Source organism: Scyliorhinus torazame, chromosome 16 (assembly GCF_047496885.1).
Source record: "Scyliorhinus torazame isolate Kashiwa2021f chromosome 16, sScyTor2.1, whole genome shotgun sequence".
NCBI lineage: Eukaryota > Metazoa > Chordata > Chondrichthyes > Carcharhiniformes > Scyliorhinidae > Scyliorhinus > Scyliorhinus torazame.
In genome coordinates this window covers 90,915,750-90,942,232 of record NC_092722.1, presented here as the reverse complement: position 1 = coordinate 90,942,232, position 26,483 = coordinate 90,915,750, and the positions used below count along the sequence as shown (strand labels likewise).

Here is a 26,483-nt window from a genome sequence, read left to right as displayed (position 1 = left end):
TCAATATTTGGATAGGTCTCCCAGTATAACTACTTTATAATTCTTGGCACTTCTCTGTAATTTCCTGACAAATTTGTTCCCGTACAATCATTTTATTTCCACTAGATTGTACTCTACATCAGGGTTTATTCTGGGCAACCCAGCACCTTCCTATTTCTTATTGACTGTTTGATCACCTATCCCCTCCCTGCATACTCTTAAGCTGTGAGGTGACCACATCTGTGAAATGCTTTCCATAAAACTCTCAACCATGTGAATGTGCCACGTGCTGAGGCCCAAGATTGGAAACCCAGGGCAGAAGCTGCTACTGCTGTTTTCACTTTTTCACATCAGCATTTGAACACGGGTGAGGTACCGGAGGACTGGAGAATTGCTAATGTTGTCCCCTTGTTTAAGAAGGGTAGCAGGGATAATCCAGGTAATTATAGACCGGTGAGCCTGACGTCAGTGGTAGGGAAGCTGCTGGAGAAGATCCTGAGGGATAGGATCTATTCCCATTTGGAAGAAAATGGGCTGATCAGTGATAGGCAACATGGTTTTGTGCAGGGAAGGTCATGTCTTACCAACTTAATAGAATTCTTTGAGGAATTGACAAAGTTGATTGATGAGGGAAGGGCTGTACATGTCATATACATGGACTTCAGTAAGGCGTTTGATAAGGTTCCCCATGGTAGGCTGATGGAGAAAGTGAAGTCACATGGCGTCCAGAGTGTACTAGCTAGATGGATAAAGAACTGGCTGGGCAACAGGAGACAGAGAGTAGTAGTGGAAGGGAGTTTCTCAAATTGGAGAACTGTGACCAGTGGTGTTCCACAGGCATCCGTGCTGGGACCACTGTTGTTTGTGATATACATAAATGATCCGGAGGAAGGCATAGGTGGTCTGATTAGCAAGTTTGCAGATGACACTAAGATTGGTGGAGTAGCAGATAGTGAAGGGGACTGTCAGAGAATACAGCAGAATATAGATAGAGTTGGGCGGAGAAATGGCAGATGGATTTCAATCCGGGCAAATGTGAGGTGATGCATTTTGGAAGATCCAATTCAGGAGCGAACTATATGGTAAATGAAAAAGCCCTGGGGAAAATTGATGCACAGAGAGATCTGGGTGTTCAGGTCCATTGCACCCTGAAGGTGGCTGCGCAGGTCGATAGTGGTCAAGAAGGCATACGGCATGCTTTCCTTCATCGGAAGGGGTATTGAGTACAAGAGTTGGCAGGTCATGTTACAGTTGTATAAGACTTTGGTTCGGCCACATTTGGAATACTGCGTACAGTTCTGGTCGCCACATTACCAAAAGGATGTGGATGCTTTGGAGAAGGTGCAGAGGAAGTTCACCAGGATGTTGCCTGGTATGGAGGACGCTAGCTATGAAGAGAGGTTGAGTAGATTAGGATTATTTTCATTAGAAAGACCGAGGTTGAGGGGTGACCTCATCGAGGTCCACAAAATCATGAGAGGTATAGACCGGGTGGATAGCAAGAAGCTTTTTCCCAGAGTGGGGGACTCAATTACTAGGGGTCACGAGTTCAAGGTGAGAGGGGAAAAGTATAAGGGAGATATGCGTGGAAAGTTCTTTACGCAAAGGGTGGTGGGTGCCTGGAATGCATTGCCGGCGGAGGTGGTAGAGGCGGGCACGATAGCGTCATTTAAGATGTATCTAGACAGATACATGAATGGGCAGGGAGCAGAGGGATACAGATCCTTAGAAAATAGGCGACAGTTTAGACAGAGGATCTGGATCGGCGCAGGCTTGGAGGTCCGAAGGGCCTGTTCATGTGCTGTAATTTTTGTTTGTTCTTTGTTCTTTCTTGTACATATTGTTATCCAGAGCTCAATGTGCTGGAGGTCCTACATATTCCTATATCTATTTAATTTAAAAAAATAATTTTCAAGCTCCTAAATATTTTGGGTATCTCGGATGCTTTCACCCCAAAAAGACTTGTATTTGACCCAGTCATCTGTGATACCTTCAGGCATTTCTAGCAGCCTTCACTATGGGCAGAATCCTGTTTAAAATAAATTGGGAATTGTTTATAATCTAAGTTGATGTTGCCTGTTGACAGTTATTCATTTTCTGGAATGTGAGATGTAGCTTTTGGGCTCATGATATTTAACGTTGGCTGTCCGGCTGTCTCCAGTCCATTAAATCAAAGGCTCACACTGCTGCTGGAGTGAAATCAGTGCTGCCTTTTGGGCACGGGAATGAACATAGAACATGCAGTGCAGAAGGAGGCCATTTGGCCCATCAAGTCTGCACTGACCCACTTAATTTAAGCCTCACTTCCACCCTATCCCCATAACCTAATAACCCCTCCTAACCTTGCGAATGCTGTAAGTTCAGAGCTTAGAATTTGTTGTTAATTATTTTGAAGACTTGAGCATTTAAGACATTGGATGTAAACATTAATTTTCACCTTTTTTCAGCTGCAGCAACCCCCACAAGCTTTGCTTCCTCAAGTAAGTTTATCATTTATTTTTGTCATAACATAACATTGGACTTTATTCTACAAGTGATATTATTTCATAGACTTCTGTTTTTGTTCGTCGGTCATTTTTCAATCATGCATAGAACATAGAACGATACAGCGCAGTACAGGCCCTTTGGCCACGATGTTGCACCGAAACAAAAGCCATCTAACCTACACTATGCCATTATCATCCATATGCTTATCCAATAAACTTTTAAATGCCCTCAATGTTGGCGAGTTCACTACTGTTGCAGGTAGGGCATTCCACGGCCTCACCACTCTTTGCGTAAAGAACCTGCCTCTGACCTCTGTCCTATATCTATTACCCCTCAGTTTAAAGCTATGTCCCCTCGTGCCAGCCATTTCCATCCGCGGGAGAAGGCTCTCACTGTCCACCCTATCTAACCCCCTGATCATTTTGTATGCCTCTATTAAGTCTCTTAACCTTCTCTCCAACGAAAACAACCTCAAGTCCATCAGCCTTTCCTCATAAGATTTTCCCTCCATACCAGGCAACATCCTGGTAAATTTCCTCTGCACCCGCTCCAAAGCCTCCACGTCCTTCCTATAATGCGGTGACCAGAACTGTATGCAATACTCCAAATGCGGCCGTACCAGAGTTTTGTACAGCTGCAACATGACCTCCTGACTCCGGAACTCAATCCCTCGGCCAACACTCCATAGGCCTTCTTCACAACCCTATCAACCTGGGTGGCAACTTTCAGGGATTTATGTACGTGGACACCTAGATCCCTCAGCTCATCCACACTTCCAAGAACTTTACCATTAGCCAAATATTCCGCATTCCTGTTATTCCTTCCAAAGTGAATCACCTCACACTTCTCTACATTAAACTCCATTTGCCACCTCTCAGCCCAGCTCTGCAGCTTATCTATGTCCCTCTGTAACCTGCTACATCCTTCCACACTGTCGACAACACCACTGACTTTAATATCGTCTGCAAATTTACTCACCCACCCTTATGCGCCTTCCTCTAGGTCATTGATAAAAATGACAAACAGCAACGGCCCCAGAACAGATCCTTGTGGTACGCCACTTGTAACTGAACTCCATTCTGAACATTTCCCATCAACCACCACCCTCTGTCTTCTTTCAGCTAGCCAATTTCTGATCCACATCTCTAAATCACCCTCAATCCCAGCCTCCGTATTTTCTGCAATAGCCTACCGTGGGGAAACTTATCAAACGCTTTACTGAAATCCATATACACCACATCAACTGCTCTACCCTCGTCTACCTGTTCAGTCACCTTCTCAAAGAACTCGATAAGGTTTGTGAGGCATGACCTACCCTTCACACAGCTATGCTGACTATCCCATATCATGTTATTCCTATCTAGATGATTATAAATTTTGTCTCTTATAATCCCCTCCAAGACTTTACCCACTACAGACTTGAGGCTCACCGGTCTATAGTTGCCGGGGTTGTCTCTGCTCCCCTTTTTGAACAAAGGGACCACATTTGCTATCCTCCAGTCCTCTGGCACTATTCCTGTAGCCAATGAAGACATAAAAATCAAAGCCAAAGATCCAGCAATCTATTCCCTGGCCTCCCAGAGAATCCTAGGATAAATCCCATCAGGACCCGGGGACTTATCTATTTTCAGCCTGTCCAGAATTGCCAACACCTCTTCCCTACGTACCTCAATGCCATCTATTCTAATAGCCTGGGTCTCAGCATTCTCCTCCACAACATTATCTTTTTCCTGAATGAATACTGACGAAAAATATTCACTTAGTATCTCGCCTATCTCTTCAGACTCCACACACAACTTCCCATCCCTGTCCTTGACTGGTCCTACTCTTACCCTAGTCATTCGCTTATTCCTGACATACCTATAGAAAGCTTTTGGGTTTTCCTTGATCCTACCTGCCAAATACTTCTCATGTCCCCTCCTTGCTCGTCTTAGCTCTCTCTTTAGATCCTTCCTTGCTACCTTGTAACTATCCATCGCCCCAACTGAAACTTCACACCTCATCTTCACATAGGCCTCCTTCTTCCTCTTAACAAGAGATTCCACTTCTTTGGTAAACCACGGTTCCCTCGCTCTTCGCCTTCCTCCCTGCCTGACCGGTACATACTTATCAAGAACATATCGTAGCTGATCCTTGAACAAGCTCCACTTATCCAGTGTGCCCAACACTTGCAGCCTACTTCTCCAACCTATCCCCCCCCCAAGTCACGTCTAATTGCATCATAATTTCCCTTCCCCCAGCTATAACTCTTGCCCTGCGGTGTATACTTATCCCTTTCCATCATTAACGTAAACGTGACCGAATTGAGGTCACTGTCCCCAAAGTGCTCTCCTACCTCCAAATCCAACACCTGGCCTGGTTCATTACCCAAAACCAAATCCAACGTGGCCTCTTGTTGGCCTGTCAACATATTGTGTCAGGAAACCCTCCTGCACACACTGTACTAAAAACGATCCATCTAATGTACTCGAACTATATCTTTTCCAGTCAATATTTGGAAAGTTAAAGTCTCCCATAATAAACTACCCTGTTACTTTCGCTCTTATCCAGGATCATCCTCGCCATCCTTTCCTCTACATCCCTAGAACTATTTGGAGGCCTATAGAAAACTCCCAACAGGGTGACCTCTCCTTTCCTGTTTCTAACCTCAGCCCATACTACCTCGGAAGATGAGTCCCCATCTAGCATCCTCTCCGCCACCGTAATACTGCTCTTGACTAGCAGCGCCACACCTCCCCCTCTTTTGCCTCCTTCTCTGAGCTTACTAAAACACCTAAACCCCGGAACCTGCAACATCCATTCCTGTCCCTGCTCTATCCATGTCTCCGAAATGGCCACAACATCGAAGTCCCAGGTACCAAGCCATGCTGCCAGTTCCCCTACCTTATTTCGTATACTCCTGGCATTGAAGTAGACACACTTCAAACCGCCTACCTGAACACTGGCCCCCTCCTGCGACGTCAAATCTGTGCTCCTGACCTCTATACTCTCATTCTCCCTTACCCTAAAACTACAATACAGGTTCCCATGCCCCTGCTGCATTAGTTTAAACCCCCCCAAAGAGCACTGACAAATCATTTCTCCCCCCCCCCCCCCCCCCCCCCCCCCAGGATATTTGTGCCCCTCAGGTTCAGATGTAGACCATCCTGTCTGTAGAGGTCCCACCTTCCCCAGAACGAGCTCCAGTTATCCAGAAATCTGAATCCCTCCCGCCTGCACCATCCCTGTAGCCACGTGTTTAATTGCCCTCTCTCCCTATTCCTCATCTCACTATCACGTGGCACGGGCAACAACCCAGAGATAATAACTCTGTTTGTTCTAGTTTTGAGCTTCCATCCTAGCTCCCTGAAAGCCTGCCTGACATCCTTGTCCCCATTCCTACCTATGTCATTAGTGCCAATGTGGACCACGACTTGGGGCTGCTCCCCCTCCCCCTTAAGGACCCGGAAAACACGATCCGAGACATCACGTACCCTTGCACCTGGGAGGCAACATACCAAACGTGAGTCTCTCACGCTCCCACAAAATCTCCTATCTGTGCCCCTGACTATCGAGTCCCCAATTACTAATGCTCTGCTCCTCACCCCCCTTCCCTTATGAGCAACAGGGACAGACTCCGTGCCAGAGGCCCGTACCCCATGGCTTACCCCTGGCAAGTCCCCCCCCCCCCACAAGTATCCAAAGCGGTATACTTGGTCTCAGGGGAACGACCGCAGGGGATGCCTGCACTGACTGCTTCTTCCCAGTCCCTCTTACAGTTACCCATCTATCTCCAATCTTTGGTGTAACTAATTCCCTAAAACTGCTATCTATGACCCCCTCTGCCTCCCGAATGATCCAAAGTTCTTCCAACTCCAGCTCCAGTTCCCTAACTCGGTCTTGGAGGAGCTGGAGATGGCAGCACTTCCTGCAGGTAAAATCAGCAGGGACACTAACGGCATCCCTCACCTCAAACATCCTGCAGGAGGAACATTGCACTCCCTTCCCTGCCATCCCTCTAACTTTCAACCAAGATCTGGCTAACAACTAAATTAAAAAAAATAAAAAACAATTAATAATAATAATACAATATGGTACTTACCTCACACCAATGGGTTTTATTATTAGGTTAGAGGAGGAGGGCGGGTGGGAGACACTACATGTGTAGTGTCTCGGGTTTCCTCTCCACCAGAATTTATTGGTGAGGGACTTCCCAGAAGTCCGCGGGTCGAACTTCCTGTTCCCGCCTTAAAAAATAAAATTTAAAAAAAAACAACAGCAAAGAGGGACAGAAACGGGACCAGGTAAGTGTTTACTTAAATACTCACCCACCAGCAGCCCCCGCACTCCGCTCCCGCTGAAACTCCAAGAGATGCCCCTGCAAGGTAAGTTAATTTAAACTTCAATACTCACCCACCAGCTGCCTCTGCACTCCGCTCCCGCTGAAACTCCAAGAGATGCCCCTGCAAGGTAAGTTAATTTAAACTTCAATACTCACCCACCAGCTGCCTCTGCACTCCGCTCCCGCTGAAACTCCAAGAGATGCCCCTGCAAGGTAAGTTAATTTAAACTTCAGTACTCACCCACCAGCAGCCTCTGCACTCCGCTCCCGCTGAAACTCCAACTGATTGCCCCTGCTAGGTAAGTTCTTTTAAACCTAAATACTCACCTACCGGCAACCCCTGCACTCCGATTCCCAGAAGTCCGCGGGTCGAACTTCCTGTTCCCGCCTTAAAAAATAATTTTTTTTAAAAAACAACAGCAAAGAGGGACAGAAACGGGACCAGGTAAGTGTTTACTTAAATACTCACCCACCAGCAGCCCCCGCACTCCGCTCCCGCTGAAACTCTAAGAGATGCTCCTGTAAGGTAAGTTAATTTAAACTTCAATACTCGCCCACCAGCTGTCTCTGCACTCCGCTCCCGCTGAAACTCCAAGAGATGCCCCTGCAAGGTAAGTTAATTTAAACTTCAGTACTCACCCACCAGCAGCCTCTGCATTCCGCTCCCGCTGAAACTCCAACATGCCTTTCTGATTTGTGCTTTCTTCTGCAAGTTCTGACGGTAGTGGTGCCCTCGTGGCAGAAAATTGATCCTGCCACATTCTACACGTTAGTTCTGGGTTTTTTTCATATATACCAGTTAGTCTCAAAAATATTGATATTACCTTGCTGATAATTCATTTTAAAGAGCCTTAGCCACAATTTAATTTGATAATGATTTGGGCTTCTTTGGTTTCAGTAACCCTGACTTCTAAGACCATAAGACATTGCAGAATTAGGACACTCGGCTCATTCAATCATGGCTGATATTTTTTCATCCCCTTTTTCTCCTGCCTTCTCCCCATAACCCCTGGTCCCCTTATTAATCAACAACCTATCTTTCTCTGTCTTAAAGACACTCAGTGAGTAGGGCTCCACAGCCTTCTGCAGCAAAGCGTTCCACAGATTTACCACCCTCTGGCTGAAGAAACTCCTCTTCATCTCTGTTTTAAATGATCCCCCTTTAGTCTGAAATGGTGTCCTCTGGCTCTAGTTTCTCCTACAAGTGGAAACATCCTCTCTACATCCACTCCTGCCTCGCAGTATCCTGTAAGTTTCAATAAGATCCCCCCTCATCCTTCTAAACTCCAATGAGTACAGACCCAGAGTCCTCAACTGTTCCTCATTCGACAAGTTGTTCATACCAGGGATCATTCTTGTGAACCACCTCTGGACCCTTTCCAAGGCCAGCACCTCCTTCCTTAAATATGGGGCCCAAAACTGCTCACAATACTACAAATGGGGTCTGACCAGAGCCCTATACAGTCTCAGAAGTACATCCCTGGTCTTGTATTCTAGCCCTCTTGATATGAATGCTAACATTGCATTTGCCTTCTTAACTGCCGACTGAACCTGCACGTTAACCTTAAGAGAATCGTGAACAAGGGCTCTCAAGTCCCTTTGTGCTTCTGAGTTCCTAAACATTTCCCCATTTAGAAAATAGTCTATGCCTCAATTCCTCCTTCCAAAGTGCATAAGCTTACATTTTTCCACATTGTATTTCATTTGCCACTCCATTGCCCACTCTCCCAGCCTGCCCAATACTACCTGTTCCTCTACAGATCTTTGTATCACCTGGAAACCTTCAGAAGCCTTCAGTTCCTTCTTCCAGATCATTAATGTACATTGTGAAAGGTTATGGTCCAAGCACTGACCCCTGTGGCACACCACTAGTCACCGGCTTCCATCCTGAAAAAAAAACCTTTATCCCCACTCTCTGCCTTCTGCCAGTCAGCCAATCCTCTATCCATGCCAGGATCGTACCTTTAACACCATGGGCTCTTAACGTATTTAACAATCTCCTATGCGGCACCTTGTCAAAGACCTTCTGGAAATCTAAATAAATCATGTCGACTGGTTCTCCTTTGTCAAACTTCATTGTTACCTCCTCAAAGAACTCTTTACAGATTTTTCAGACATGACCTCCCTTTGACAAGGGATTCAGTCCGATTTTACCACTTCCAAGCACTTTGCGATCTCATCTTTAATAGCAGACTCTAAAATCTTACCAATGACCGAAGTCAGGCTAACCGGCCTATAATTTCCCGTCTTCTGCCTCCCTCCCTTCTTAAACAGTGAACATAGAACATAACCGCGCAGTACAGGCCCTTCGGCCCTCGATGTTGCGCCGACCTGTGAAACCACTCTAAAGCCCATCTACACTATTCCCTTATCGTCCATATGTCTATCCAATGACCATTTGAATATCCTTAGTGTTGGCGAGTCCACTACTGTTGCAGGCAGGGCATTCCACGCCCTTACTACTCTCTGAGTAAAGAACCTACCTCTGACATCTGTCCTATATCTATCTCCCCTCAATTTAAAGCTATGTCCCTTCATGCTAGACATCACCATCTCAGGAAAAAGGCTCTCGCTGTCCACCCATCTAATCCTCTGATCATCTTGTATGCCTCAATTAAGTCGCCTCTTAACCTTCTCTCTAAGGAAAACAACCTCAAGTCCCTCAGCCTTTCCTCATCAGATCTTCCCTCCATACCAGGCAACATTCTAGTAAATCTCCTCTGCACCCTTTCCAATGCTTCCACATCCTGTAATGCGGCGACTAGAATTGCAAGCAATACTCCAAATGCAGCCGCACCAGAGTTTTGTACAGCTGCAACATGACCTCATGGCTCCGAAACTCAATCCCTCTACCAATAAAAGCTAACACACCGTACGCCTTCTTAACAACCCTCTCAACCTGAGTGGCAACTTTCAAGGATCTATGTACATGGACACCGAGATCTCTCTGCTCATCCACACTGCCAAGAATCTTACCATTAGCCCAGTATTCTGTCTTCCTGTTATTCCTTCCAAAATGAATCACCTCACACTTTTCTGCATTAAACTCCATTTGCCACCTCTCAGCCCAGTGCTGCAGCTTATCTATGTCCCTCTGTAACTTGTAACATCCTTCCGCACTGTCCACAACTCCACCGACTTTAGTGGTGTTACATTAGCCACTTTCCAGTCCTCTGGGACCCTTCCTGCCTCCAGTGATTCCTGAAAGATCACCACCAATGCCTCCACAATCTCCTGGGCTATCTCTTTTAGGAGCCTGGGGTGTAGACCATCCGTCCAGGTGACTTATCCACCTTCAGACCTTTCAGTTTCCCCAGAACCTTCTCCTTAGTGATGGCCACTGCACTCACCTCTGCCCCCTGATTCTCCTGGAGCTCTGATATCCCACTGGTGTCTTCCACCGTGAAGACTGATGCAAAGTAGCGATTCAGTTCATCTGTCATTTCTTTGTTTCCTATTATTACTTCTCCAGCCACCTTTTCCAGTGGTCCAATGTCTATTTTTGCCTCTCTCTTACCGTTTATAAATTGAAAGAAACTCTTCCTATCTTCTTTTATATTACTAGCTAACTTGCACTCATATTTCATCTTCTCTCCCCTTATTGCTTTTTTAGTTGTCCTCTGCTCGCTTTTAAATGATTCCCAATCCTCTGGCTTCCCACTAATGCTTGCCACTTTGTATGCTTTTTCTTTTGCTTTTATGCTGTCCTTGACTTTCCTCGTCAACCATGGGTGCCTTGTCCTGCCCTTAGTATGTTTCCTCCTCCTTGGGATGAATTTCCGCTGTGCCTCCCAATAACCCCCAAAAACTCCTGCCATTGCTGTTCCATTGTCTTCCCTGCTAGTCTCCTTTTCCAATCAACTCTGGGCAGCTCCTCCCTCATGTCTTTGTGGTTATCCTTATTTAATTGTCATACCGTTACATCTGACTCCAGCTTCTCCCTGCAGGGGAAATTCTTATTGCGGTCACTGCTCCCTGAGGGCTCCTTCACCTTATGATCCCTAATTAAGTCTGCCTCGTTACACACCACCAAATCCAAAATTGCCTGTTCCCTCGTGCACTCTACCACAAGCTGCTCCCAAAACCCCTCTTTTAAGCATTCCACAAATTTATTTTATTGGGATCCACTACCAACCTGATTTTCCCAGTCCACGTGCATATTGAAGTCACCCATAATTATTGCGATATTGCCTTTTCTCCATGCTTTCTCGATCTCCTGATTTATTTTCTGCCCTACATCATGACTACTGCTCGGGGGCCTGTACAGAACTCCCATCAGGGTCTTTTTACCTTTGCAATTCCTCAACTCTACCCATCGAGATTCTGTGCCTTCTGATTCTATATCGCTCCTTGCTATCGATTTAACTTCACGAACAATGCAACCCCGTGTCCTTTCGATAGGACACATATCCTTGTATATTTAAATCCCAGCCCTGATCCCCTTGCAGCCACGTCTCTGTGATGCCCACAACATCGAACCGGCCAATTTCAGTGTGCTTAACAAGCTCATTCACCTTGTTCTGTGTACTGCATGCATTAAGGTACAATACCCTCAGTCCTGTGCTGTTTGGTTTAGAAGAAGGTGAATTTTCAATCAGCTTTAAACAAAGCTTCTACTTGTAGGCACTTGCAGCTGGAGCTTGTTAATTAGTTAATTGGATTAGGCCAGTTTTCAGAGGTTAGATTCGCAGTATAAAAGTGATCCCCTACAGTGCAGACTTTGTTTGCACTGAGTGCTGAATTTGGTGCATTTGAGTGCTATAGTGAGAGTTTGGTGACTGAGGGAGTGCTGGATTTGGTGCATTTGAGTGCTATAGTGAGAGTTTGGTGACTGAGGGAGTTGGGTGAGGAGGGAGTAAGGTTTCCTTTCATTTTCATAGAATTTACAGTGCAGAAGGAGGCCATTTGGCCCATCAGGTCTGCACCTGCTCTTAGAAAGAGCACCCTACCCAAGCCCACACCTCCACCCTATCCCCAGAACCTAGTAACCCCACCCAACACTAAGGGCAATTTTGGACACTAAGGGCAATTTATCATGGCCAATCCACCTAACCTGCACATCTTTGGACTGTGGGAGGAAACCGGAGCACCCGGAGGAAACCCACGCACACACTGGGAGAACGCGCAGACCCAAGCCGGGAATCGAACCTGGGACCCTGGAGCTGTGAAGCAATTATGCTAACCACTATGCTACCGTACCGTGTTTCCTACATTTCCGCAAAGAGTGAGAAGAGAGCCAGGAGTTTACAGAGTGCAGCTGACTGGGAGCAGAGTCGGAGGGCGGAGATCCAGTTGGTCCACAGGGCAGCTATATTCTGTAAGGTAAGAGGGGATGGAGGCTAGGCCAGTTGCATGCTCCTGTAGGATGTGGGTGGTGAGGGATACCACCGGTGTCCCCGCTGACTATACCTGCGGGAAGTGCATCCAACTCTAGCTCCTCAAAGACCGTGTTAGGGAACTGGAGCTGAAGCTGGATGAACTTCGGATCATCCGGGAGGCAGAGGGGGTGATAGAGAAGAGTTACAGGGAGGTAACCACACCCAAGGTACAGGACACGAATAGCTGGGTTACAGCCAGGGGCAAAAAAACAAACCGGCAGACAGTGCAGGGATCCCTCGTGGCCGTTCCCCTTCAAGTATACTGTTTTGGATGCTGTTGGGGGGGATGACCTACCGGGGGAACGCCCTAGCGGCCAGGTCTCTGGCACTGAGTCTGGCTCTGGGGCTCAGAAGGGAAGGGGGGAGAATAGAAAAGCAATAGTTGTAGGAGATTCAATGGTTAGGGGAATAGATAGGAGATTCTGTGGTCGCGAGCGAGACTCCCGGAAGATATGTTGCCTCCCGGGTGCCAGGGCCGGGGATGTCTCGGATCGTGTCTTCAGGATCCTTAAGGGGGAGGGTGAGCAGCCAGAAGTCGTGGTGCACATTGTTACCAACGACGTAGGTAGGAAAAGGGGTGTGGAGGTAATAAATGAGTTTAGGGAGTTAGGCTGGAAGTTAAAAGCCAGGACAGACAGAGTTGTCATCTCTGGTTTGTTGCCGGTGCCACGTGATAGCGAGGCTAGGAATAGGGAGAGAGTGCAACTGAACACGTGGCTGCAGGAATGGTGTAGGAGGGAGGGCTTCAGGTATTTGGATAATTGGAGCGCATTCTGGGGAAGGTGGGACCTGTACAAGCAGGACGGATTGCATCTGAACCAGAGGGGCACCAATATCCTGGGAGGGAGGTTTTCTAGCACTCTTCGGGAGGGTTTAAACTAATTTGGCAGGGGAATGGGAACCGGAATTGTAGTCCAGCAACTAAGGTAGCCGATATTCAGGACGCCAAAGCGTGTAATGAGGCAGTGGGGAAGGGAACACTGACAAATGAGAGTACTTGCAGACAGGGAGATGGGTTGAAGTGTGTATACTTCAACGCAAGAAGCATCAGGAATAAGGTGGGTGAACCTAAGGCATGGATCGGTACTTGGGACTACGATGTGGTGGCCATCACGGAAACTTGGATAGAAGAGATGCAGAAATGGTTGTTGGATGTCCCTGGTGATAGATGTTTCAATAAGATTAGGGAGGGTGGTAAAAGAGGTGGGGGGTTGCATTGTTAATTAGAGATAGTATAACAGCTGCAGAAAGGCAGTTCGAGGAGTAGCAGCCTACTGAGGCAGTATGGGTTGAAGTCAGAAATAGGAAAGGAGCAGTCACCTTGTTAGGAGTTTTCTATAGGCCCCCAATAGAACATAGAAAATACAGCACAGAACGGGCCCTTCGGCCCACGATGTTGTGCCGAACCTTTGTCCTAGATTAATCATAGATTATCATTGAATTTACAGTGCAGAAGGAGGCCATTCGCCCCTTTGAGTCTGCACCGGCTCTTGGAAAGAGCACCCTACCCAAACTCAACACCTCCACCCAACACCAAGGGCAATTTATCATTGGCCAATTCACCAAACCTGCACATCTTTGGACTGTGGGAGGAAACCGGAGCACCCAGAGGAAACCCGGTTGGCAATAGTAGCAGAGATGTGGAGGAACAGATTTTGGAAAGGTGCAGAAGTCACAGGGTAGTAGTCATGGGTGACTTTAACTTCCCAAACATTAACATAGAAAATACAGCACAGAACAGGCCCTTCGGCCCACGATGTTGTGCCGAACCTTTAAGTGGAACCTTTGAGTGGAAACTCTTTAGATCAAATAGTTTGGATGGAGTGGTGTTTGTGCAGTATGTCCAGGAAGCTTTTCTAACACAGTATGTAGATTGTCCGACCAGAGGAGGGGCAATATTGGATTTAGTACTTGGCAATGAACCAGGGCAAGTGATAGATTTGTTAGTGGGGGAGCATTTTGGAGATAGTGACCACAATTCTGTGACTTTCACTTTTGTAATGGAGAGGGATAGGTGTGTGCAACAGGGCAAGGTTTACAATTGGGGGAAGGGTAAATACGATGTTGTCAGACAAGAATTGAAGTGCATAAGTTGGGAACATAGGCTGTCAGGGAAGGACACAAGTGAAATGTGGAACTTGTTCAAGGAACAGGTACTACATGTCCTTGATATGTATGTCCCTGTCAGGCAGGGAAGAGATGGTCGAGTGAGGGAACCATGGTTGACGAGAGGTTGAATGGCTTGTCAAGAGGAAAAAGGAGACTTATGTAAGGCTGAGGAAACGAGGTTCAGACAGGGCGTTGGAGGGATACAAGATAGCCAGGAGGGAATTGAAGAAAGGGATTAGGAGAGCTAAGAGAGGGCATGAACAATCTTTGGCGGGTAGGATCAAGGAAAACCCCAAGGCCTTTTACACATGTGAGAAATATGAGAATGACTAGAGCGAGGGTAGGTCCGATCAAGGACAGTAGCGGGAGATTGTGTATTGAGTCTGAAGAGATAGGAGAGGTCTTGAACGAGTACTTTTCTTCTGTATTTACAAATGAGAGGGGTCATATTGTTGGAGAGGACAGTGTGAAACAGACTGTTAAGCTCGAGGAAATACTTGTTAGGAAGGAAGCTGTGTTGGGCATTTTGAAAAACTTGAGGATAGACAAGTCCCCCGGGCCTTACGGGATATATCCAAGGATTCTATGGGAAGCAAGAGATGAAATTGCAGAGCCGTTGGGAATGATCTTTTCGTCCTCACTGTCAACAGGGGTGGTACCAGGGGATTGGAGAGTGGCGAATGTCGTGCCCCTGTTCAAAAAAGGGACTAGGGATAACCCTGGGAATCACAGGCCAGTTAGTCTTACTTCGGTGGTAGGCAAAGTCATGGAAAGGGTACTGAAGGATAGGATTTCTGAGCATCTGGAAAGACACTGCTTGATTAGGGATAGTCAGCACGGATTTGTGAGGGGTAGGTCTTGCCCTACAAGTCTTATTGAATTCTTTGAGGGGGTGACCAAGCATGTGGATGAAGGTAAAGCAGTGGATGTAGTGTACATGGATTTTAGTAAGGCATTTGATAAGGTTCCCCATGGTAGACTTCTGCAGAAAGTAAGGAGGCATGGGATAGTGGGAAATTTGGCCAGTTGGATAACGAACTGGCTAACCGATAGAAGTCAGAGAGTGGTGGTAGATGGCAAATATTCAGCCTGGATCCCAGTTACCAGTGGCGTACCGCAGGGATCAGTTCTGGGTCCTCTGCTGTTTGTGATTTTCATTAATGACTTGGATGAGGGAGTTGAAGGGTGGGTCAGTAAATTTGCAGATGATACGAAGATTAGTGGAGCTGTGGATAGTGAGGAGGGCTGTTGTCGGCTGCAAAGATACATAGATAGGATGCAGAGCTGGGCTGAAAAGTAGCAGATGGAGTTTAACCCTGAAAAGTGTGAGGTTGTCCATTTTGGAAGGACAAATATGAATGCAGAATACAGGGTTAACGGTAGAGTTCTTGGCAATGTGGAGGAGCGGAGAGATCTTGGGGTCTATGTTCATACATCTTTGAAAGTTGCCACTTAAGTGGATAGAGCTGTAAAGAGTGCCTATGGTGTGCTAGCGTTCATTAACAGAGGGATTGAATTTAAGAGCCGTGAGGTGATGATGCAGCTGGACAAAACTTCTGGTTGCCTCATTTTAGGAAGGATGTGGAAGCTTTGGAAAAGGTGCAAAAGAGATTTACCAGGATGTTGCCTGGAATGGAGAGTAGGTCTTACGAGGAAAGGTTCAGGGTGCTAGGCCTTTTCTCATTAGAACGGAGAAGGATGAGGGTAGACTTGATAGCGGTTTATAAGATGATCAGGGGAATAGATAGAGTAGACAGTCAGAGACTTTTTCCCCTGGGTGGATCAAACCATTACAAGGGGACATAAATTCAAGGTGAATGGTGGAAGATATAGGGGGGATGTCAGAGGTAGGTTCTTTACCCAGAGAGTAGTGGGGCATGGAATGCACTGCCTGTGGAAGCAGTTGAGTCGGAAACATTAGGGACCTTCAAGCAGCTATTGGATAGGTACATGGATTACGGTAAAATGATATAGGGTAGATTTATTTGTTCTTAAGGGCAGCACGGTAGCATTGTGGATAGCACAATTGCTTCACAGCTCCAGGGTCCCAGGTTCGATTCCGGCTTGGGTCACTGTCTGTGTGGGGTCTGCACGTCCTCCCCGTGTCTGCGTGGGTTTCCTCCGGGTTCTCCGGTTTCCTCCCACAGTCCAAAGATGTGCAGGTTAGGTGGATTGGCCATGGTAAATTGCCCTTAGTGTCCAAAATTGCCTTTGGTGTTGGGTGGAGGTGTTGACTATGGGTAGGGTGCTCTTTCCAAGAGCCGGTGCAGACTCAGTGGGCCGAATGGCCTCCTTCTGCACTGTAAATTCTATGATTAATCTAGGACAAAGGTTCGGGACAGCATCGTGGGCCAAAGGGCCTGTTCTGTGCTGTATTTCTCTATGTTCTATGTTCCTGCATTGACCAACACCCTTCTCACACTTGTCACTTTTTTTGCTCTGCCTGAGGGTGATGCTCGATTATTTTTGTTCTCTATTTCCCCTTCAGTTATGACACCTTCTAAGCTAATGCTCTGGTTACATAGATACATAGAAGATAGGAGCAGGAGGAAGCTTTTTGGCCCTTCGAGCCTACTCCGCCATTCATCACGATCATGGCTGATCATCCAACTCAATAGCCTAATCCTGCTTTCTCCCCATAGCCTTTGATCCCATTCTCCCCAAGTGCTATATCCAGCCGCCTCTTGAATATATTCAACTACTCCCTGTGGTAATGAATTCCACAGGCTTACTGCTCTTTGTGTGAAGAAATGTCTCCTTATCTCTGTCCGAAATGATTCACCCTAAATCCTCAGGCTGTGACTCCTGGTACTGGACACAGCTATCATTGGTAACATCTTCCCTGCATCTACCCTGCCTAGTCCTGTTCGAAGGAGACCAAAACTGCACACACTACTCCCAAGTGTGGCACAATTGCAGCAACACATCCCTGCTTCTATACTCGAAACCTCTCGCAATGAAGGCCAACATACCATTAACCTTCTTTACCCCCTGCTGCACCTGCATGCTTACCTTCAGCAAATGGTGCACAAGAACACCCAGGTCCCGCTGCACACTTCCCTCTCCCAATTTACAACCATTCAGGTAGTAATCTGCCTTCCTGTTTTTGCTTTCAAAATGAATAACCTCACACTTCTCCAAATTATACTGCACCTGCCATTGGTTTGCTCACTCGCCCAACCTGTCCAGATCTTGCTGAAGGATCCCTGTATCCTCGTCACAATTCACCCTCCCACCTAATTTGGTATCATCTGCAAACTCTGAGATCTTACATTTTGTCCCCTCATCCAAATCATTAATATATATATATATATATATATATATTGTGAATAGCTGGGGTCCCAGCACTGATCCCTCTGGTACCCCACTGGTGACTGACTGCCAATTTGAAAAGGACCCATTAATCCCTACTGTTTGTTTTGTCTCTACCAACCAGTTTTCTAAACACCTCAATACATTTTTCCCCAATCCCATGCGCTTTAATTTTATACAATAATCTCTTATGCGGGACTTTGTCAAACGCCTTCTGAAAGTCCAAATATACCACATCGACTGGCCCCCCCCTTGTCGACTGTACGGGTTACCTCTTCAAAGAATTCCAACAGATTTGTCAAGAATGATTTTCCCTTCATAAATCCATGCTGACTCTGACTGATCCTGCCACTGCTTTCTAAATGTTCCGCTCTAAAATCCTTGATAATGGATTCAAGCATTTTCCCCACTACCGATGTTGGGCTTACTGGTCTACAATTCCCTGCTTTTTCTCTCCCTCCCTTTTGAATTTCGGCGTGACGTGAGCTACCCTCCAATCTGCAGGGACAGTTTCAGAATCTATAGAATCCCGGAAGATGACCACCACTATTTCCAGAGCAACCTCCTTAAGCACTCTGGGATGCAGATTCTCCGGCTCTGGGGATTTATCCACCTTCAATCCCATCATTTCTCTACTAATGTTGATCTCCCTCAGTTCTTCCCTCTCGCAAAACCTTTCATTCTCCAACATTTCTGGAATCTGATTTGTGTCCTCATTTGTGAAGACAGAACCAAAGTATGTATTCAATTGCTCAGCCATTTCTTTGTCCCTTATTATGCAGTCCCCTGTTTCTGTCTTCAGTGGGCCTACATTTCTCTCCACCAATCTCTTTTCTTCACATAACTTTAGAAACACTTAGTGTCAGTCTTTATGTTCCCTGCAAGCTTCCTTTTATACTGTACTTTCCCCTATAAATAGTTGGCACAACATCGTGGGCTGAAGGGCCTGTACTGTTCTATGTTCTAAATCAATCCCTTTGTCCTCCTTTGCTGAATTCTACACTACTCCCAATCCTCAGACCTATTATTTTTCTTGGTCAGTCTGTATGCTTCTTCCGTGTATCGGATACTGTTTCTAATTTCCTTTGTAAGCCATGGATTGTCCCTCTTGCCCCCTTTGCTTTTGTGCCAGACAGGAATGAACAGTTGCTGTAGTTCCTCCATGCGTTCATTGAATGTTTGCCATTGTCTATCCCTGTCATCCCTTTAAGTAACTCTTCCTAATCTATCAAGGCCAACTCACGCCTCATATCCTCATAGTTCCCTTTATTAAGATTCAGCACACTAGTCTCCGAATCAACTACTTCACTTTCCATTTTGATAAAAAATTCTATCATGTTATGGTCGCTCATCCCCAAGGGGTCTCGTACAGCCAGGTTGGCAATGATTCCCTTCTCATAGCACAGTATCCAGTCCAAGATGGCCTGCTCTCTAGTTGGTTCCTCCATACATTGGTCAAGAAAACTATCCCGTATACACTCCAGGAATTCCTTCTCTACGGCATTGTGGCTAATTTGATTTGCCCAATCTATGTGAAGATTAAACTCACCCATGATCACCGATATTCCCTTATTACAAGCATCTCTAATTTCTTGTTTAATGCCATTCCCAACCTCACCAGTGCAGCTTGGGGGTCTATATATGACACCCACTAATGTTTTTTATCCCTTGGTATTTCGCAACTCTACCCATACAGATTCCACATTGTCAGAGCTAATATCCTTTCTCACTATTGTGTTAATTTCCTCTTTAACCAGCAGTGCCACAGCACCACCTTTTCTTTTATGCCTGTCCTTCCTAAATACTGAGAACCCTGGGACATTCAGTTCCCATCCCTGTTCACCCTGCAGCCATGTCTCCGTAATCCCAATTATATCATACCCATTTATGTCTATCTGCACGGTTAGTTCATCCACTTTATTGCAAATGCTCCGTGCATTCAGGCACAGAGCCTTTAAGTTTGTCTTTTTCACCATGCTTGTCTTGCTCCCAATATTTTTCTCTACTGCCCTGTTTGAATTTTGTTCTTTGTTTCTCCACCTATCACTTTTCTTATTCACTTTTCTACCTTTTGCTTTTGTCCTTGCTCCCTCTTTCTCCAACTCCTTGCGTAGGTTCCCATCCCCTTGGCATATTAGCTTAAACCCTCCCCAACCACTCTAGAAAATAGCCATGCTGACATCAGGTCCTAGCAGGAATGAGTTCCAGTCCTGCCCAGGTGTAACCTGTCCAGTTTGTACAGGTCCCACCTCCCAAGAACCGGTCCCAATTCCCCAGGAATCTGAAACCCTCCCCCTGACACCATCTCTTCAGCCACGTATTCATCCTATGTATCCTGACATTTCTACTCTGACTAGCACGTGGCACCGGTAGTAATCCGGAGATCACTACCTTTGAGGTCCAATTTCTTAACTTCCTTCCAGGTTCGCTGTATTCTGCTTTTAGGACCTCATTCCCTTTTTTACCTATGTCGTTTGTCCCGATGTGTACCACGACCACTGGCTGTTCACCCTCCCCCTCCAGAATGTCCTGTACCCGCTCCGAGGCATCCTTGATCGTAGCATCAGGGAGGCATCATACCATCTTGCAGACTCGTTTGCGGCCACAGAAATGCCTGTCCATTCCCCTATAACTATTGCGCTGTCACAGTTATAACTCCTCCCCTCTGAAGCAGAACCAACAATGATGCCACGGGTTTGGCTGTTGCTGTTTTCCCCTGAGGCCATTCCCCTCAACAGCATCCAAAATGGTATATCTGTTTTGCAGGGAAATGGCCATAGGAGAATCCTGCACGACCAGCCTCGCTCTCTTGCTCTATCTGGTGGTCACCCATTCCCTTCCTGCTGCGGAGTCTGAGCCTGCGGTGTGACCACCTCTCTATACGTGCTATCCGCGATACTCTCCGACTTGCGAATGCACCAGTGTCTCCAGCCGCTGCACCAGCTCTGAAACTCGTGCTTCCGGGAGCTGTAACTGGAGACACTTCCTGCATACATGCTGACCCTGGGGACTGGAACTGTCCCCAGCCTGCCACGATTTATTCCTTTAAATTAAACCTTTGAAATTAACCTTTAGAAAGATCATTTTGTGTTAGATTAAATCCAATCCCCGTATACTATTTAATTAGATTTTTTTTTAAACTGTGTATTTATCTCTCTTGATCTGACAACAAATTAAAAAGTTATTTAATTGAAATTTAAAAAGTTACTTAAATGAACTTAAAAATTGTAAGTTAATTCAATCCAAAATAGTTATTGAAGTCAAATTAAAACTAGTTATTCAAGTCAACTTAAAAATAGTAATCTAAGTCAAATTAAAACTAGTATTTAAATCAATAACTCCACAGATATTCAAATTTAGCCCAGTCTGCCTTTCAGCCAATCAGGTCACAGTTTCGTGCGACGTCACTTTACCAGGCTTTTTTCAATTTTGAAACAGGCGAGCAGCTGTCGTACCCGACAGCGCTCTTTACTGAAGTCCCGCCCTCTCTCTCCGCACTCTTTATTGAAATCTTGCCCTATCTCTCCGCGCTCTTTATTGAAGTCTCGCCCACTCTCAGCGCTCTTTATTGAAGTCTCGCTCTCCGTGCCCTTTACTGAAGTCTCGCCCTCTCTCCGTGCTCTTTCCTGAAGTTTCGCCCCTGTGTCCGCGCTCTTTATTGCAGTCTCGCCCTCTCTCTCCGCACTCTGTATTTAAGTCTCGCACTCTCTCCGCGCTCTTTATTGAACTCTTGCCCTCTCTCTTTCTTGCGCTCCTAATTGAAGCCCCGCCCTCTCTCTTTATTGAAGTCTCGCCCTCTCTACGCGCACTTTATTGAAGTCTGGCCTCTGTCTCCGTGAACTTTATTGAAGTCTCGCCCTCTCTCTCTCCGCGCTCTTAATTGACGTTTCACCCTCTCTCTCTCCGCACTCTTTCCTGAAGTCTCGCCCCTGACTCTGCGCTCTTTATTGAAGTCTTGCCCTCTCTCTCCGTGCTCTTTATTGAAGTCTCGCCCCGTCTCAGCGCTCTTTATTGAAGTCTCGTCCTCTCCCTCTCTCTCTCTCTCTCTCTCTCTCTCTCTGCGTTCTTTACTGAACTCTCGCCCTCTTTCTCTCCGTGCACTTAACTGTAGTCTCTCCCGCTCTCTCTCCGCGCTCTTGATTGAAGTCTCACCCACTCTCTCTGTGCTCTTTATTGAAGTCTCGCCTCTGTCTCAGCGCTCTTTATTGAAGTCTCGCCCTCTCCCTCTCTCTCTGCGTTCTTTACTGAACTCTCGCCCTCTTTCTCTCCGTGCACTTAACTGTAGTCTCTCCCGCTCTCTCTCCGCGCTCTTGATTGAAGTCTCGCCCTGTCTCTCCACGCTCTTTATTGAAGTCTCGCCCCATCCTCTCTGCATGGTCTTTATGAAGTCTCTTCCTTGCTCCCTCTGCGCTCTTTATTGAAGTCTCGCCTCTGTCTCCACGCTCTTTATTGAAGTCTCGCTCTCTCTCCACTCTCTTTATTGAGGTCTCACCCACTCCCTCTGTGCTCTTTATTGAAGTCTCGCCTCTGTCTCCACGCTCTTTATTGAAGTCCCACCTCTTTCTCTCCGCGCTCTTTATTGAACTCTCGCCACTGTCTCAGCGCCCTTTATTGAAGTCTCGCCCTCTCTCGCCACGCTCTTTATTGAAGTTTCGCCCTCTCTCTGCGCTCTTTATTGAAGTCTCGCTCTCTCCTCTCTCCATGCTCCTTACTGAAGTCTCGCCCCTGTGTACGTGCTCTTTATTGAGGTCTCGCCCAATCTCTCCGCACTCCTAATTGAAGTCTTGCCCTCTCTCTTTATCGATGTCGCGCCCTCTCTCTCCGCACTTTTTTTGAAGTCTCGCTCCTGACTCCCGCGCTCTTTGTTGCAATCTCGCCCTCTCTCTCTCCGTGCTCTTTACTGAAGCCTCGTCCCCTCTCCGCGCTCTTTATTGAAATCTCGCCCACTCTCTCAACGCTCTTTATTGAAGTCCCAACTCTTTCCGTGCTCTTTATTGAAGTCTCGCCCCTGTCCCTCCGCGCTCTTTACTGAAGTCTCGCCCTCTCCTCTCTCCGTGCTCTTTACTGAAGTCTCGCCCCTGTGTTCGCGCTCTTTATTGAAGTGTCACCCTCTCTCTCCGTGCACTTTATTGAACACTCGCCCCCTCTCTCTCTGCGCTCTTTACTGAAGTCTCGCCCTCTCTCCGAGTCTTTATTGAAGTCTTGCCCTGTCCCCCCTCCGTGCTCTTTACTGAAGTCTTGCCCCTGTCTCCGTGCACTTTATTGAAGCCTAGCCCTCTCTCTCCGCTCTCTTTATTGAAGTCTCACCCTCTTTCTTCCTGCTCTTTACTGAAATCTTGCCCTCTCTCTCTCCACGTTCTTTACTGAAGTCTCGCCCTCTCCTCTCTCCGTGCTCTTTACTGAAGTCTCGCCCCTGTGTTCGCGCTCTTTATTGCAGTCTCGCCCTCTCTCTCCGCACTCTGTATTTAAGTCTCGCACTCTCTCCGCGCCCTTTATTGAACTCTCGCCCTCTCTCTTTCTTGCGCTCCTAATTGAAGCCCCGCCCTCTCTCTTTATTGAAGTCTCGCCCTCTCTCTCTACGCGCACTTTATTGAAGTCTGGCCTCTGTCTCCGTGAACTTTATTGAAGTCTCGCCCTCTCTCTCTCCGCGCTCTTAATTGACGTTTCACCCTCTCTCTCGCCGCACTCTTTCCTGAAGTCTCGCCCCTGACTCTGCGCTCTTTATTGAAGTCTTGCCCTCTCTCTCCGCTCTCTTTATTGAAGTCTCACCCTCTTTCTTCCTGCTCTTTACTGAAATCTTGCCCTCTCTCTCTCCACGTTCTTTACTGAAATCGCGCCCTCTCCTCTCTCCGTGCTCTTTACTGAAGTCTCGCCCCTGTGTTCGCGCTCTTTATTGAAGTGTCACCCTCTCTCTCCGTGCACTTTATTGAACACTCGCCCTCTCTCTGCGCTCTTTACTGAAGTCTCGCCTTCTCTCCGCGTCTCTATCGAAGTCTTGCCCTGTCCCCTCTCCGTGCTCTTTACTGAAGTCTTGCCCCTGTCTCCGTGCACTTTATTGAAGTCTAGCCCTCTCTCTCCGCTCTCTTTATTGAAGTCTCACCCTCTTTCTTCCTGCTCTTTACTGAAATCTTGCCCTCTCTCTCTCTCCGTGCACTTTATTGAAGACTTGTCCCCGTCTCCGCGCTCTTTATTGGAAATGCACCTTCTCTCTGTCCGCGCTCTTTATTGATGTCTCGCCCTCTCTCCGTGCACTAAACAGAAGTCTCTCCCTCTCCGTGCTCTTTATTGAGGTCACTCCCCTGTGTCCGTGCTCTTTATTGAAGTCTCGCCCTCTCTCTCTCTCTCTCTCTCTCTCTCTCTCTCTCTCTCTCTCCTGCTCTTTATTGAAGTCTCGCCCTGCTCTTTATTGAAGTCTCGCCCTCTCTCTCTCTCCGGACTCTCTTTATTGAAGTCTTGCCCTCTCAGCGCTCTTTGTTGAAGTCTCTTCCTCTCTCTCTCCGTGCGCTTTATTGAAGTCTCGCCTCTGTCTCCACGCTCTTTATTGAAGTCCCACCTCTTTCTCTCTGCGCTCTTTATTGAAGCCTCGCCACTGTCTCAGCGCTCTTTATTGAAGTCTCGCCCTCTCCACACTCTTTATTGAAGTCTTGCCCTCCCTCCGTGCTCTTTATTGAAGTCTTGCTCTCTCCTCTCTCCATGCTCCTTACTGAAGTCTCGCCCCTATGTACGTGCTCTTTATTGAGGTCTCGCCCAATCTCGCCACACTCCTAATTGAAGACTTGCCCTCTCTCCGCGCTCTTTATTGATGTCGCATCCTCTCTCTCCGCATTTTTTTGAAGTCTCGCTCCTGACTCCGCGCTCTTTGTTGCAATCTCGCCCTCTCTCTCCGTGATCTTTTTTGAAGTCTCGCCCCTGTCCCTCCGCGCTCTTTATTGAAGCCTCGCCCTCACTCGCCGCGCCCTTTACTGAATTCTCGCCCTCTCTCCGCGCTCTTTATTGAAGTCTCACCCACTCTCTCAACGCTCTTTATTGAAGTCCCAACTCTTTCTCTCCGTGCTCTTTATTGAAGTCTCGCCCCTGTCCCTCCGCGCTCTTTACTGAAGTCTCGCCCTCTCCTCTCTCCGTGCTCTTTACTGAAGTCTCGCCCCTGTGTTCGCGCTCTTTATTGAAGTGTCACCCTCTCTCTCCGTGCACTTTATTGAACACTCGCCCCCTCTCTCTGCGCTCTTTACTGAAGTCTCACCCTCTTCCTGCTCTTTACTGAAGTCTCGCCCTCTCTCTCTCCGGACTCTCTTTATTGAAGTCTCGCCCTCTCAGCGCTCTTTGTTGAAGTCTCTTCCTCTCTCTCCGTGCTCTTTATTGAAGTCTCGTCCCTGTCTCCGCACTCTTTATTGAAGTCTCGCCCTGACTCCACGCTCTTTATTGAACTCTCGCCCCTTTCTCCGCGCTCTTTATTCAAGTCTCGGCCCTGTCTACGCGCTCTTTATTGAAGTTTCGCCCTCTCTCCGCACTCTTTACTGAAATCTCGCCCCTGACTCTATGCTCTTTATTGAAGCCTTGCCCTCTCTCTCCACTATCTTTATTGAGTCTCGCCACTGTCTCAGTGCTCTTTATTGAAGTCTCGCCCTCTCCTCTCTCCGCGCTCTTTACTGAAGTCTCGCCCTCTCTCTTTATTGAAGTCTTCACCTCTCTCTCTCCGCGATCTTTATTGAAGTTTTGCCCTCTCCCTCTCTCTCTGCGTTCTTTACTGAACTCTCGCCCTCTTTCTCTCCGTGCACTTAACTAGTCTCTCCTGCTCTCTCTCCGTGCTCTTGATTGAAGTCTCACCCACTCTCTCTGTGCTCTTTATTGAAGTCTCGCCTCTGTCTCAGCGCTCTTTATTGAAGTCTCGCAATCTCTCTCCACGCTCTTTATTGAAGTCTCGCCCTTTATCTGCTCTCTTTATTGAAGTCTCGCTCTCTCCATGCTCCTTACTGAAGTCTCGCCTGTGTGTACGTGCTCATTATTGAGGTCTTGACCAATCTCTCCGCACTCCTAATTGAAGTCCCGCCCTCTCCGTGCTCTTTATTGAAGTCTCGCCCTCTCTTTCAGTGCTCTTAATTGAAGTCCAACCCTCCCTCTCCGTGCTCTTTACTGAAGTCTCGCCCTCTCTCCGCGCTCTTTACTGAAGTCTCGCCCTCTCTCTGCGCTCTTTATCGAAGTCTCGCCCTCTCTCCACGTTCTTTATTGAAGTCTCGCCCCTGTCTTCACGCTCTTTATTGAAGTCTCGCCCTCTCTCTTTCAGTGCTCTTAATTGAAGTCTCGCCTTCTCTCTGCGCTCTTTATTGAAGTCTCGCCCTCTCTCTCCACGTTCTTTGTTGAAGTCTCGCCCCTGTCTCCACGTTCTTTATTGAAGTCTCGCCCCTGTCTTCACGCTCTTTAGTGAACTCTAGCCTTCTCTCTCTCTGCGCTCTTTACTGAAGTCTCGCCCTCTCTCCGCGTCTTTATTGAAGTCGTGCCCTGTCCCCTCTCCGTGCTCTTTACTAAAGTCTTGCCCCTGTCTCCGTGCACTTTATTGGAAATGCACCTTCTCTCTGTCCGCACTCTTTATTGATGTCTCGCCCTCTCTCCGTGCACTAAACAGAAGTCTCTCCCTCTACATGCTCTTTATTGAGGTCACTCCCCTGTGTCCGTGCTCTTTATTGAAGTCTCGCCCCTCTCTCTCTCTCTCTCTCTCTCTCTCTCTCTCTCTCTCTCTCTCTCTCTCTCTCTCTCTCTCTCCCCCTGCTCTTTATTGAAGCCTCGCCCCCTCTCTCTCCGGACTCTTTTTATTGAAGTCTCGCCCTCTCAGTGCTCTTTGTTGAAGTCTCTTCCTCTCTCTCTCCCTGCTCTTTATTGAAGTCTCGTCCCTGTCTCTTTAT

The 26,483-nt window shown here is 47.2% G+C and overlaps 1 protein-coding gene across 6 annotated transcripts in view; it reads left to right on the top strand.

The window, feature by feature from the left end:
- The window catches only part of ccar1 (cell division cycle and apoptosis regulator 1), a 409,621-nt gene that overhangs the window by 71,322 nt on the left and 311,816 nt on the right, over positions 1 to 26,483 (top strand). For 5 of the 6 annotated variants that reach the window (XM_072478736.1, XM_072478731.1, XM_072478735.1 and 2 more), the window contains exon 5: positions 2,427 to 2,459. The exons of the other annotated variant lie outside the window; for it this stretch is intronic. In XM_072478736.1, coding sequence (XP_072334837.1) covers positions 2,427 to 2,459 — 33 coding nt within the window. The remainder of the gene's footprint in view (positions 1 to 2,426; positions 2,460 to 26,483) is intronic. 6 annotated transcript variants of the gene reach the window in all.